The sequence below is a fragment of the Haematobia irritans genome, chromosome 5 (genome assembly GCF_050003625.1).
Source record: "Haematobia irritans isolate KBUSLIRL chromosome 5, ASM5000362v1, whole genome shotgun sequence".
NCBI classification, from domain to species: domain Eukaryota; kingdom Metazoa; phylum Arthropoda; class Insecta; order Diptera; family Muscidae; genus Haematobia; species Haematobia irritans.
The window spans coordinates 170,748,722-170,764,821 of NC_134401.1; the positions used below are offsets into that span (position 1 = coordinate 170,748,722).

The 16,100-nt window shown below is 31.7% G+C and overlaps 1 protein-coding gene and 1 long non-coding RNA gene across 5 annotated transcripts in view; both read left to right on the plus strand.

The window, feature by feature from the left end:
• The window catches only part of tun (N-terminal glutamine amidase tungus), a 100,091-nt gene extending 96,223 nt beyond the window's left edge, over window positions 1-3,868 (plus strand). For all 4 annotated transcript variants that reach the window (XM_075310701.1, XM_075310704.1, XM_075310703.1 and 1 more), the window contains 3 exons: window positions 1,644-1,792; window positions 2,017-2,141; window positions 2,200-3,868. In XM_075310701.1, the coding sequence (XP_075166816.1) occupies window positions 1,644-1,792; window positions 2,017-2,141; window positions 2,200-2,333 (408 nt within the window). In that variant the 3' untranslated portion in view covers window positions 2,334-3,868. The remainder of the gene's footprint in view (window positions 1-1,643; window positions 1,793-2,016; window positions 2,142-2,199) is intronic.
• An 11,594-nt stretch (window positions 3,869-15,462) lies between these two features.
• LOC142240865 (uncharacterized) lies at window positions 15,463-15,876 on the plus strand. Its single transcript, XR_012723414.1, has 2 exons — window positions 15,463-15,586; window positions 15,664-15,876. It is a non-coding gene; the product is annotated as an uncharacterized LOC142240865 (long non-coding RNA).
• The last annotated feature ends 224 nt before the right edge of the window (window positions 15,877-16,100 follow it).

The following is a 16,100-nucleotide window of genomic DNA, read 5'->3' on the forward strand; positions in this document are numbered from 1 at the left end:
CCATCTGTACCTGTGGCTTGAAAAGCAGCATTTTCATAGCTTCCGGGACTGTCAACCAAGAAATTTACGTGAAAGAGTGTTTGAATAAACGTCTGCTGCCTTTCCTGAAGAAACACGGTTGTTGCGTACTGTTTTAGCCGGATTTGGCATCTTGCCATTACGGTAAAAAGGCCATGGAGTGGTACGCCGCCAACAACGTGCAGGTGGTTCCCAAGGACAAGAACCCTCCCAACACGCCAGAGCTCCGCCCAATTGAGAAATACTGGGCTATTGCCAAGCGGAACCTAAAGAAGACCAAAAAAACTGCTAAGGACGAGCAGCAGTTCAAGGCAAACTGGCTTTCTGCGGCGAAGAAGGTGGACAACGTGGCTGTACAAAATCTGATGGCAGGTGTCAAGCGTGAGGCCCGGCAATTCGGATTTGGAAAAGCGAAAGCCTAACTGAATATTTTTCCTGAATTTTATACTAATTGAACTTGAAAAAGAAATTTAATTTGATTTTTTAAATAAACGATTTCACCGATTTACACGCGTTTTCCCTTGACCAAATTTTGACCGTATCACCCTTTAATAGTCACTGTTGATGGGTTTTCCCTTCTCAAGATAATCGATGAAAATTATTCCATGCGCATCCCAAAAAACAGAGGCCATTACTTTGCCAACGGACTTTTGAGTCTTTCCACGCTTCGGAGACGGTTCACCGGTCGCTGTCCACTCAGTTGACTGTCGATTGGACTCAGGAGTGTAGTGATGGAGCCATGTTTCATCCATTGTCACATATCGACTCGGGTGTTACGAGTTAACAGCTGCAAACACCGCTCAGAATCATCAACACGTTGTTGTTTTTGGTCAAATGTGAGCTCGCGCGGCACCAATTTTGCACAGAGCTTCCGCATATACAAATATTGATGAATGATATGATCAAGACGTTCCTTTGATATCTTTAAGGCCTCTGCTATCTCGATCAACTTCATTTTACGGTCATTCAAAATCATTTTGTGGATTTTTTTTAATGTTTTCGTCGGTAACCACCTCTTTCGGGCGTCCACTGCGTTCACCGTCCTCCGTGCTCATTTCACCACGCTTGAATTTTGCATACCAATCAATTATTGTTGATTTCCCTGGGGCAGAGTCCGGAAACTCATTATCAAGCCAAGTTTTTGCTTCCACCGTATTTTTTCCCTTCAGAAAACAGTATTTTATCAAAACACGAAATTCCTTTTTTTCCATTTTTTTCACAATAACAAAAGTTGCTTCACAAAAGACGCTCTATCTCACAAACTAATTGACTTACAGACGTCAAATTTTGACACGAATCATTTGAAGGTTGGTACTATATAAAAATAATATGCATTTAATACTAGCGATGCCATCTATGTGTCAGACCGGGGACTTATCAGCCAACCTGTTATACTGACATGCGCCGAACATAAATATGTAAACTTATCCGGTTTAACCGCAGCTCAAAAAGTCGATTTTCCAAATTTAAACTCCAAAAAGTCCAAAAGTCAGTTTGTCTAATTTAATAATTTTAATTACAATCATTTTTTTTCTAGAACAGAATATAATGCGAGAAAATTCAATTCCCCCTATTTTCATATGTACTAATAATATAAAACCAAATAATTGCTATTCTCATTGCAGGACTATCATGTATTTTTCATGCACAACCCCAGTCCGAATCGATGTTTGGTATTCGATTTAGATACAACGCTACCATTTCCCACATATTTTCACAAATATGTAACAGAAACGTTTCGTTCCGATTTAGCTTTAAGACCAGAACATCATAGGTACGTACAAAACATAAACGCAGGCTCTTTGATTGTCGTAACTATCCCACACAGATTTCAAGTGAATTACGAACATTGAAATTTGGATGGAGGATGGAGATGTTTACCTTACATCTTTTGCCTGTTTTAGTTGTTACTATAATTATTATTGTTGTTGTTGTTGCTTATATTACTTTCCCTTTAATGTTGATGTTTTTGTTTTTTTTTTTCTCCTCCATGTTTAGATTCTTTCGTGTTATACCTGCTGAAACATATCTAGCGGAATTCTCCTCGGATCGTAGGCATATGAGAAGGCCAGATGGTAGTTGGATAAAGCCACCACCTTCATATCCGCCCATACAGTCTTGCAGTGAGTATCTTTGGGTCGTTGGGATTAGATGGCATCACTTTAATGCTTTTATTTATAGGCAATGCTCATACCCTGGGTGATTTCATATGCATGAGTCCTGGCAAAGGTCCCGGCACAGTTTATAGCCTCTCGGAGTTTGTGCAAAACTTTTATAAATCACCCAATGCAGTGGCCCAACAGAACAACAAATAATATCATCCATCATCGGCTATGTTTAATGGGTAATTAATTGAAGTTTTTATTTTTGGGTTTTTTGTTAATCCTAACTGATAAAATACAATTAAGTTTTTTTTTTTTAATATTATTATGAAATATTACTTATTAATAACAAGAAGAACTACAAAAAAATTAAATAATTAAATTTAGAAACAATTTTTAATATAATTTTTGATTAAACAAAAGAAAACAAAATGTTAATACGTATATTTAAAAACAACAAAACAAACAACAAGAAAACACACATACATTTAAAATGAGAACAAAATTTGAAAAGACTACAACAGCACTTTATACATCAAAAATAATTTATTTTAATTATATACAAAGCAAAAAAAAAATAAAACAAAATCCATTGTAAATCAGAAACACTATAAAAAACCTATTTCAAACTTGTGACTAAAACATAAATTAAAGGCATTTTAAGCATTTGTTTTGTATTTTTGGGTTTTTTTTATAACACCACCCAATTTCTCCCACTTTTTCTTCCCTACTATAAAATAAAATGTTTTTATTTTGTTATTGAATAATACATAAAATTAATTAGTTATTATGTGCTTGCATTTAACACAAAAATTTATGTAAATACATACAATTTTGTTTGAGATGTATGTATGTATGATATTTAGGTACCTCATAAAAATTACCATACAATTATAATAGTTTTGTATGTAATTTAAAAATTTTACTACAATCTTAAATTTTGAGAAAATTGGAAATGCTAGAAGCTTATCAATTTCCATCACACTCTATATTAGAAATCATTATGTATTTCAAAATTGCGACGTTGTCTTAAATTTTGTAAATATGTTTAATATTTAAATTTTGAAATTCTGGCAATGACAATCCGTCTATTGAAATCACGCTAGGAAGCGATCGGCTGAGATATTTAAGTAGATAAGCTTGACGGTAGGACGGACTTGGTTTCTTACAATTTTGGTATGTGAAGTTTAGTGCACCGTCTAGCAAGCAGACAAAAACGATCCTTAATTGAAGATAGGTCCCATAGAAACCAATCCCCAGATTCTATTGCTTGGAAAAGGAATTTGGGAGCCACCGTGGTACAATGGTTAGGACGCCCATCTTGCATACACAAGGTCGTGGGTTTGAACCCAGCTTCGACCAAACACCAAAAAGTTTTTCAACGGCGGATTATCCCACCTCAGTAATTCTGGTGTTTCAAAGCTTCTCTAAATGGTTTCACTGCAATATGGAACACCGTTCGGACTCGGCTATAAAAACGAGGCCATTTGTCATTGAGCTTAACATGGGATCGGACCGCACTCAGCGATAAGAGAGAAGTTCTCCACTGTGGTATCACAATGGACTGAATAGTCTAAGTGAGCCTGATACATCGGGCTGCCACCTAACCTAACCTTGGAAGAGGAATTTTCGTCATCTCCATTCAAAACGAGCTATTTCATAATCCTATAGGTTATTTTTCATATTATCCCACTTGAAATTCGAAATATCAGAAGTCCTCAGATCGGACACGCTTTCCATGAGCATTATACTCTTAGCTATTCCTATACCTTCAATGTCTGTGTCAGTACCTTCGAAATATCAGACACCTAAAGATGAGTAATGGATACAAGTGTTCGGAAACCACAAATAGAATGTTTGCCTGAGGGCCTTCGAAATACCAGACACTACTGTCCTGAAATATCATTTTGATTACTTGATTAATTTCCATCGTGGACTATCCATCCAACCATCCAGTATTCCAACATACAAGAGCCATGAAAAGTCATTGACTATAGTCAAAAGCTGAAAGAAATTGAGGAACCGCCTTCACAACAAAGTTGGCACTGAGGATTGAAGCAGCGAACGGGTTGAAACAAAGGAAACTACCAACTTATGAAAGATTGGATTTCCCCCAACCCGCGCTTTGATTTTGAAACTGGAAGAGGTACAGCTCCAGCATTGGGAAATTGCCAAGATGGTTCAATTGTCCACCATCGACTAGAAGTACTGGAGTGGTTCAAAAATTCTAGTACGTCTTAGATTGGCGCTGAGGACTAAAACAGCGAACGGTTTGGAACCAAGGAAACAACCAACTTATAAAGGTTTGAATTTCCATAACCCGTGCTTTGATATTGAAACTGGAAGAGCTACAGCTCCAACATTGGGAAATTGCCAAGATGTCAATTGTCCACCATCGACTAGAAGTAATGGAGTGGTTCAAAAAATTTCAGTACGTCTTAGATTGATTAATCATATCCAAGATTAAAGAATTAAAAAGTAGAAGAAATCGGTCATTGACGAGAAGAGGCGATTAAATCTTCACTCAAGGATCATCTGATTATGAAGCATATATAGACGCTTTGATCATAAAAAACAGTTTATCGTATGTTCCAGAGTCGCTGGTTAAAGCAGATAAACTGTCGAAACAAGTAATATTAGCCGATCCGGAATATAATATCCCGCGTGATATCGATATTCTTATTGGGGCCCAAATATTTTTTGACATATTATCGTTAAGATGTAGGAGACAAAGCTGGGATGGGTAGTAAGCGGTCCAGCAATATTAGAAATAGTAGCAACAATTCATAACAGTGAAGCTTACAAACATTTTAGGAGATGGAAGAAGTGACTCGAAGGAAAAGAGCAGGAAAGGAAAAAATTTTTTGAAAAAAAATCAAGATAGGGAAAGATGGAAAATTTCGAAAAAATCGCCGGTTTTTTGTCCTGAAGAGTAAATAGATTGAGATATGAAGAAATTAGGAATCCCTAGGAAAATACTTTTGTTATATTTGTGGTATCACAATGGACTGAATAGTCTAAGTGAGCCTGATACATCGGGCTGTCACCTAACCTAACCTAACCTATATTTGTGCAGAAGGACTAAAGTAGCGAACGGATTGGAAGAGAGGAAACAACCAAATTAGGATTAGATTTTTTGACACATTATCGAATGGTCAGTTAAGAGATGAGAAAAGAGGTATAAGGATGCGGTCCAGCAATACTAGATCTAGTGGATTATCCCACGTCAATAATAATGCTGGTGACATTTCTGAGTGTTTCAAGGCTCCTCTAAGTGGTTTCCCTTGAGGTCCCTTGTCATTGAGCTTAGCATGGAATCGGGTAGCACTCGGTGACAAGAGAGAAGTTCACCACTGTGGTATCACAATGGACTGATTAGTCTAAGTGAGCTTGATACCATCGAGTTGCCACCTTGCCTAACCTAACTTAGTACTAGATCTGTCATCATCCATGACATAAATAGTAGCAACAGTTCATAATAGTGATCAAGCTTTGCAAAAATTTTTGGGAGATTGAAGAATCAATGAAATTTGGTTTTCATTAAGAATATAAATTCCCAAATTATCTCTAATCGTGGATGATATTAGTGAAGACCATTTCGAAATAAATGGAATGTGGTGTCCTATAAAAATTGAACTGTGAAGGAATATATTAGGAACCAATATCCATTAAAAAGTCCATGCTAAATGAGAGCAGAGAGAAAACTACACCAGCGGACTGGAGGTCGGGAAGGTTCTTCCAAACTGAGAATGGTTTGGATGAATTTCAAAGACGAAGGCTGTGGTCCCAAAATATATAAAAGCATCGAAAGGATCAAAGCGAAATGTGGCGTGATTGTGAAGGCAATATTAACGTTTTATCAAAACCTGATTCGAGTATCGAATTAAAGACGTCCGTGGTAACAAATATTGAAGAAACCACCTGGAAATTTAAAAAACAAAAATAAAGAATTCATAAATTTCCTTTTGCTACAAAATATATCAGCCAAATAATAGGTTTTCTTGGAATTCGACAAAAATATAAGGGTGTGGCCATACTTAGGCAAATATTTGACCAAATTGAGTGTCGAACTCTTTTACAGGACCATTTTCGAAATATCTGGATACCGTTTTCGGAAAATAATACACCCAATATGAGCCTAAAGTGTTTGCTGGATTGACTGTGACGACGAATCCTTTTTTTTGATTTCTGTCAAATATTTGCCTAGTGTGACCCAAGTTTTAAAAGAAAATAGTTTCACTGAAAATAACTTACATACATACTAATAACGTAATAAATTTCACTACATATGGATCAATTGTATCTTTAATTATTTTACCTCTCTGTTCATTAGATAACTGAACTCTATACAAAACTATTATATTTTTATAAAACCGGAAAACAACAAAACCCAAAAATATGGCAACAAAATCAATGTAAAAAAACTGAATTTCTTAAAAAAAAAACTCCGCACGATTTTATGCTTTAAATAAATTACTGTATTATAATACAATATAAAATAAATATATTTTATTTTTAATTAATTAAGAAAACCTTAAAAATCAATTATGAATGTATTTTGTGAGAAATTTTCCCCTCCTCCACAAATTACTTTTTTGGTCCTCTCCCGTCTTCAGTGGACTAAAATCCTATTCAAACTCGCACTACAAAATATTTCTTCAAACCTAAGAAGGAATCTCTCGTTGTTTGTTCAATTATATCTTTACACTGAATCAAGAAAAACAAAACACTTTGAAATATTAAATTTAAATCGAAGAAAGAAATTAAACAGAAAACGGACTTGATCATTTATTTTTATTGATATCAATCATCAAATCATATACTTGGTTTCTAAGCTAATACTTAATTATAATTTTCTAAAAACTTCCGTTCACAATAAGAGACTGAAAGTAGTGGTCAAAACAAAAACATATGTAGAAATTTGCGATAAATGAACAATGCTCCATTTCTTTATAGTTTTTCTGTATACTTTTTCCAAAGAAACAAAAACCCCTTGGACAGCATTATTTAGTTAGTTAGATTACAGCCTCACTTCCAGAAGATAATATATTTAGTGAAATTATTTCAGAAATGGTAACATTAACCGCTAAAAGACTGATGCCTTGTTAAATATGGTTAAAACAAAATAAACTTCTAAAAAAAACAAAAACTAACAATACCCACCCTGTCCCCCTCGTCCTGAAACCGAACGAAATCTGAAAAATCTACTCTACTCCCTCCAATCATTTTAAAAGACAAACAAAATTATATTTATATAGTCCGTTTATCTGTTTAATTGTCACTATTCTATTATCTATTATTATCATAATGTGTTGTTATTAAATAAATTATAAAGAAAAAAAAAACAAATAATCACTGAAAAAAAAAAACATTTTTAATACTTCTGAAAGTCACGACTATTGCTTAAGTCATTTATATTTGCGATAGGTTACTCATTTACAGACATTTAAATTATTTGAATGATATTTATAAATCTTTGTTCTGTAGTGTTTACATGAAATTGGCAACTCTAGTTTGTCATCACATGACTTCGCGGATAATATAATAATAAAGTGGCATCTCTAAAAATAACAGAAAGTTAATGAAAAATACGCATCAGCAGTATATAATTTAATGGTTAAATAAAATTTTGCACATTTTGAAATAAATTTTAAGTTAAAAATTATAAACACTTCCGGTATAACCAGAATTTAATTTGACTGATATCACAGGTAAATCGATTAGAGATGCCACAGTTTTACACTAAACAGCCCAGAAATCATGTATGACCGAATGGCCCCCCACCCCAGCGAAATGTATCTGTAAATGAGATTCTCTTCCAGAAAACCCAGATTATGAAAAACAAAAATCAAGTTAACATTGTTTCTAGTAACAAATTTTTACAGTACATTTGCTACTATTAACAGCAACAAGAAAAATGATTGTGCGTAATTTTTAAAATTATAAGTTTGTAAAGTAAAACTTATACATACATGTATATCTCTTAAGTCATTTTTTTTTTTTTTTTTTTGAAAACATAAAAGTCTTTGAAAATTTTTCCATTTTAGTCTTTCTATAAGTTTTTTTTTATCAATGAAATGATAATTTTCTAATCTCTAAGATTTATATGTAAAATAGAAGAAAAATATTAAAAATTGTAATTTAATCAATAATCTAATATCAATATTCTATGTGGAATCTGTAAAATCTTTGCCAATGATAACTATTTTGTTAGCCCAAAATTTTCAATACGAAAACTGAGCATAGTACAACCTGAAGTACACAAAAAACGTATTTCTGGTTCAATCACGAAATTAATTGATCCAATTAATTTTTTAATTGAAATGATAGCATCAACTTCCAATTAAATAATTAATTGATACTATTAATTTTTGTGATTGATTTTTGTTTCAATTAAAAATTTTTCTGAATCAATTAAATTTTTAATTGAATACTTTTTAAAGATCAGTTAAGATTTTAATTGGAAAAATTTTTTAATTGGTGAAATTTTTTTGTGTGTATTCGGAAGTTCATTTTTTATCACAGGCTAATCGATAAACGTGTATTGTGATCAGGGTTGCCATTTTGGTCCGATCGGACCACAATTATTAATTTTTAAATTTGGTCCCATGGTTGGAATTTGGTTAATTTTGATCCATTTTCGTCAAATCGTTATTTTTCAAAATTTTCTATAGAAATAAAATTTTGACAAAATTTTCTGTAGAAATAAAGTTTTAACAAAATTTTCTATTTTCATTTTGACATAAATTTTGCCTAAATTTTGTACAGAAATAAAGTTAAAAAAATTTATAGATACAAATTTATCAAAAAATTTTGAATAGGAAGACAATTTTTTAAAAAATTTGTATAGAAATAAAATTTTGCGATAACTATCTATAGAAATAAATGTTTAACAAATTTTCTATAGAAAAAAAAACTATTGACAAAATATTTATAGCAATAAAATTTTGGCTAAATTTCTTAAAGAAATTAAATTTTGACAAAAATTTTTCTATAAGGCCGGTATGCACCTCTAGCGAAATTTTCGGTAGCAAAAATTTATTTAAGTCTACAACAAAAAAACAGGGCTGTGTACAACAAATTTTAAACCAGCTAATCGCTTTTAAAAATTGTTAATATATGTTCCAAATATTCCTCAAATAAATTGTTTATTATTTACAGACCTTTTAAAACTTGTACGCACACAATGATTGTAATAAATTAAATGTTTGCTGCCAAAATATGCTTTTGACAACCCTGTTATTTTCATTAGAGGTGCGTACCAGCTTACGAAATTGAACGCTACCGAAAATTTCGTTAGCATAAATAGCAATGCATATCTTATGGGAATGAAATTTTTCGCTAGAGGTGCATACCGGCCTATAGACATGAAATTTTGATAGAAATGAAATTTTGACAAAATTTTCTAAAGCTGAGTACAATGTCAGTTTTCAAGCTGAAAACCAGCTTGTTTTTACGGTTACTTTTTTTAATTAACTAATTTAGAAATATAAAATTATTTGCAATCATTTCCTTGGATCTTTTCCATCCATTATTTGGCAAGACTCTATCAAAATATAATCGTCTTCATAAATATATTTGTACTTTTAATTTAGTGTTTTGGTGAAAAAACTGAACATAGTACTCACCTTAATGAACTAAAATTTTAATAAAGTCGTCTATAGAAAGAAAATTTTGTCAAAATTTTCTATAGAAGTATAATTGTGACAAACTTTTTTATAGAAGTATAATTGTGACAAACTTCTTTATAGAAATAAAATTTTCACAATATTTTCTAAAGAAATAAAATTTGGACACAATTTTCTATAGTAATAAAATTTTGACAAAAATTTTTAACTTTTAAATGATATGAATTTAATTTGGAAAAATGGTCCGCTGGTACGAATTTTGGTCCAATTTGGAAAAACGTTGGTCCAAAATAAAAATTCATTGTGGCAACGCTTATCGCGATATCGATTTTACAAAGACGTGGTATGGCGTCTGTTGGGAGCCACCGTGGTGCAATGGTCGTGGGTTCGATTCCTGCTTCGACCGAACACCAAAAAGTTTTTCAGCGGCGGATTATCCCACCTCAGTAATGCTGGTGATATTTCTGAGGGTTTCAAAGCTTCTCTAAGTGGTTTCACTGCAATGTGGACCGCCGTTCGGACTCGGCTATAAAAAGGAGGTCCCTTGTCATTGAGCTTAACATGGAATTGGGCAGCACTCAGTGATAAGAGAGAAGCTCACCAATGTGGTATCACAATGGACTGAATAGTCTAAGTGAACCTGATACATCGGGCTGCCACCTAACCTAACCTAACCATGTCGTCTGTTATACCGTTATCAGAGAGAATAAAAACACAAGAGAATGAAACTGGGAAGCGAAACTGCGTCAATAGGTGGCAGTCATGAGGAAATTATCTCTAATATCATGCAGTTTTTGTCGGCACTTCTCTCAAATATAATACAGTTTGCGTCGGCATCACCCAGTTCAGTTCTATGCCGACTTTACGAAACGTAAAGAAAATAGGATTTGTAGTAGTAACAAATGTTCTTTTTTTTTATAAATGTTTTCATTCTAATAAATTTTTTGGCAGACAATTTGAAATTATAACTGCCGATGCCTTTATAAACAATTTATCAAAACAACGCTTCGACCGCAATGTCGGTAAGCTGCAGGCATTGTGCGACATCTATACGGTTGACATTTGTTGTTTTTGTAGAAGAGAAATTTTCGTCCTCTTGTGTTTTTATTCTCTCTACCGTTATGATTTTATATTGGTATCCAAACACAATTATAGCGACTGTCGGCAGGCGAAAACTTGATGATAACGCCTTTAGACCCTATGTTCGAATGTACTAAACAAAAACGCCTAACTTCGAATTTTGATCCAATTGTTTTTCTAATATAAGTCCAAAGGTACTTAAACGAATGGTCAAATAACCTTTAAGGTCGGTACTAAGTACATATTATCGGGTTATTTTTCACGATTACTTTTCTTTATCATGACAAACCGATATTACCATCCTTGACATTGATTGACAGATTCCCTAAATGAAAACAAAATATTGTAACTACTCTCACTCATAAAGCAATTTTTCTCATCTCCTAAAAAAATTCAAAAAGAAAATAAGTGATAATTATAAATTTATACTATATGAGGATAAAAAACTAAATAATTACAAATAAATATTAAGTAAAATCATTATTATTATTATTATCAAAACAAAACCAAAAAAAAAAAAATCTTATACATACTTTAAATATTGAATTGCAATTTATCCATTCTAAATTAATGAATTAAGCAGCGATGATTAACAAAAAACAAAACATCATCAACATTTGTTCTCTACAAACAAAAGAAGAAAATAATAATTAAAGCGTATATAGACTATATGATGACTTTTTAAATTTTACATATATATACAGACATACATGAAAAAAGATGGATTCATAAAACAATTAAAATATATATTCAAACCGCTCTTCAAAAAAAAAAAAAAAAAAACGCCCGCTAACTGTCTGTCTGTTATTCCTAAATATTTGCAAATTCCCTCTCACTCTCGCGCTCTCTTTCCCACTCTCTCTTTTTAACGATATCGATTTCTATCTTTACCCTAAACGTTAAGAAAAACGATCTTCATTATGTTTATATATACAACATAATACATATATTTAATATTTGATATTAAACAAAACAAACAACAAAAAAAACAAGAACAATACAAAACTATTAATAAGAAGCAAGCTTATACTAAAAAAAAATACAAAGAAAAAATTTAAAAAAAATTATATATTACATAATTTTATATAATGAAAATTATATAACAAAAAGGAAACCCCATGACTAATGGGTGGCTTTGTATAAATCAAGAAATCATGCTTCATAGTATGGCCCGGAAGATTGTAGAATGCAGGTCCCAAAGGATCTTATAACATAGTAGTTTGGAGGCCTCCACATGTACTTCCGAATAACGTTGGTATGTGAAAAGAACCGAAAATAAAATTAGTTTCCACAATTTTTTTATGAAGAAAAGTTACAAGTAAATGCAATGTTAACATATATATATATTATTAAATGAGATAAAACAACTTTAATAAAACATAATATGATATTAAAAAAAAAAAAAACAAAAATTAATATAATTTTTTATTAATACATAAAGAATGAATCTAAGATTAAATGAGATAAACAAAATGCTTAAAAATATACACCCTTCACACAAATCTCCTAAACAAACGTCTACCCTTAACTTTCTAAATTACAAAAATGTACCAACAATAATTACAACATTTATTGTATAACAAAATAGCAAAAAAAATCTGAATAAAAAATAAGAACCAAAAAATTTTATTTAAATTAAAAGTGAAAAAAATAATTGTTTACAGCCACAATTAACTAAATTAATTTCCAATTATTGTTTTCTTCTTCTTACATTATAAAAAAAATAATAACATCGAACATCCAACCAATATTAATTTCATTCAGCCAAAAACAAATTAAATAATCTAAAATAAATAACACATTCTTTTTAATTTGTATTTCATAATTTTTCTTCAAAAAATTGTTTGTAGTTAGGGAAGATTTATAAAAAGAAATAATAAATTAATACATAAATGAAATAAAATTAAACACACAAAATCCTGCAGAATTTAAAATTAATTCTATATTATAAAGTTTAGTTTAAATTTCTTTTGGTTTATACCATGGTTTCAAAAGATTATCTCTACAGCTGGTATTTAAAAAAAAAATTGTACTTTCGCAAAAACAAAGGCTATACAGAAAATATGCAACCACAAAACAAAAATCTTTTAATAACAAATAATTTCATAATATTTTTTAATTTGTTTTTATATTGATAACAATAACAAAAGTTTTTTAAAAGTTTAAATGTTTGCCGTTCTTTAAACAACCATTGTCAAAAAAACACCGTTCCAATTTTATTGAGAAGTAACCTAATGAAAAGAAAAACCCGCAAAAAATCCCAAGAAAAATATTAATTATTGTAATAAGCATGAAAAGGTCCACACTTATCCAAATGTCACCGACACTACACACCTACACTCTAACACAATTCCACCAACCAACCACACATGATTGCTATTCCAAAATGATTAATAAAATGAAAATTTCGAAAAAATTACATAGTTTTTTTTGTGGCTAACTGTTTTATTATTTTGAAAAGCTAATTTCGCGGTTACTTTTTTTATTAAAAGAAGTAACCGCGATTTGTTTCTCAGTGTTGAGATACAAATGGGCAAGATCAAATCATGGGCTAATCGACTTTCGGGTACAAACTTTAGGTTAGGTGTGGTGGAACGAAATCTCGCTATTTAGAACTAAAATCTCTTTACAAATCCCTACACAGAATCATATTTTGATCACTCATCTTCTGGCTTTGTGTTTTGAAATCTTGATCTTATTGTAACTATAACTCGCAAGCTGGCATAACAAAACTTTAATTTTTTCCAATTTTTAAATTATTATGGATAAATATTATGGAGCCTATTCCTTTATATCTTTTTTCCGAAAAACTTGTCAAAACTTTATTGGGGGTTTTCGTGATGAATTTTAATATAAATTGGGGATTTTTGTGGACAATTTATTGTTTCAAAACACATAGTAAAGATACTATAACAACCATTTAATTTAGTAACTTCCCAGCAAAAAAGTGGCACAGATGCGATGTCGTAGGACGGATGTCCACCATTTCAACCACCGTTGCACTGAATTTGCATGTGAATTAAAACAATTTTGTGATATTTTGCTAAATAAATAATTTATATATTTTGTATGATTTTTTTATTATGCCTTCTTACGCTTGTCTCAAACGTTTGACTTCAAAAATTAGCAATTTTTCTAGAATGGGGTTAGAACTTTTTTAGACAAAATTTGTATAATTTTATAAATTCTTACCCTGTTTTTTACCCTATTTAACATTACCCAACAAACACAAGGATACGTATTTTTCACATGTAACACCATATCGATTTGATAGTGAATCCCATATTCAACATTAATTCAAATGGCCTTTCAAATTGCTTGCCTTCAACAAATTTTACAATACGTTTGAAGCATTAAAATGAAATTTAGTTTGAGAAATTGTTGTTAATATGTTGAGAAATGGTTGCTAACGTGGTGAATTATACTGTCACTTCTCAATAGTGACGGCGCTTTTCCGACGAGTATTCGATGTCGTATACGATTGTTTTCGACGTGGTGGGGATACTCAGAAGTGCCATCAAAATCACAAAAATTTGGCAGGGGAATGTTTTCGTTCGGCTATGATGAATTTATAAAGAAAAATCAGCTGTTTTTGGCATATCAGTCGAACGAATGAAAATGTGCATCACATCGTCAGTTTAATTTACATCCTATTATTAGTTTAAATGTTAATTTTTAATTTGATTCGCATCGAAAATTGTTTGAGAAATTATTGAGTAGCGATGCATTTTAATTTGAGGATAATACGGTGTTCTCACCAAGCATGTTTTGGGGTTTGAAATGTTTTCCCTTTATAAGCACTTCAAAACGAGTTGTTTTCACAAGTTCATAACACAAGTTTTGGAATATACCCCGAATAACATACCCTAATCAAAATATATGTCAAAATATTGAAATAAGTTTCATAGAAAAAAAAGAACAAACAAAGGCTTTTAAGAACATGGACATGTGAAAATAACATAAACAATTTTTTCCTTTGCGCTCGCGGTAATTATTTGGACATTGGTTGCATATATGTGAATTTCGAGTAAATGTGAATTTCTGGTTTCCATGGTAACTGTCGAACTAAGACATCTCAACCCAGTGTGAACGGTGAAATGTTTTGGAAAACGAATGAGGAAAACGAGTCGGTGGGAACATAGCATAACACTTGAGATATTATTGCTAATGTGTTGTATTCTACTGTTGAGCGTACCCGCTTGTTCGGCAAATAGCTATTGTCGCTTTTTCCCTGCACTCCACATGTGCAGGCGGTTATTTTGGTATAGAATAATGATTTCAAAAAGTACTAAAGACCCCTTTTCTAAATGCATATAATGCACCATTTCGTTTCACCCAATTCAGCACCATAAAGTAATCTATTAAATAGTCGATAAACTATATTGGGCATTACCAGTTGAGGATGAAATCGATAAGAAAGACCCTGTTACTCTCACAGAAAAAATGAGAGAGAAATTAAAAAAGTGATCATTTAACTTCGGTATCAAAAAGTAATGTACGAAATAGTTTGCCAAGCAAAATTAAACAAAACACAAAAGTAATTATGTTCTTAATTTGGTTTTGGTGCTTACGCGTAATGCATAGAAAGATATTATGCTTGTCCTAGTCGTAAAGAGATGTTGAAAGAACAAAAAAAAACGAAGACCCGCTAGAACACGTTACAAGTCAAATGATTTGTTCAGTTGTTCTCTTGGTTTCAATGCGTTTGGCTGAATACGGAGTGCTTATGGTGATTCAAAAGGAAAGAAATTCAAAAATGTAAGTTAAAAAATTAATTACAATTCTATTACATATCAGTTGTATTTATGTATTTCATATTTATATTCTAATTTCAGAAGCGGCGTCTCCATTTCCTAGCAGCAATGGACCTCCAGAACAACAATTACGCGAGGCAATGCAGCGGAAAAAGAAGGGCCAACTTAATAGTAAAACCATCTTTACACCAACATTAATATTTTTTCTTTTTGTTTGTATAATCTTGACTTAATTTTGTTATTTATATATTAAAAAACTATTTAATAAAAAAGCCTTGATTAAAAACAATAAAATTAATTTTCAGAATAAACCAGCAAATGGGGTATAGATTTAAATTGCTTATTTGGCTACCCCATATTCACCACCCTTTTCTGTGAGTAGAAATGTGCGTACAAATTATATGGTAACTTTCAGCTACCAAATGGGGGGTTTCCGATAATGCAGAGAATAGTCTATTGGCTATTTTGAGCGACATCTCCTCGTTAAATTCTCCGCTCAAATACAAGGGCGGTAGTCA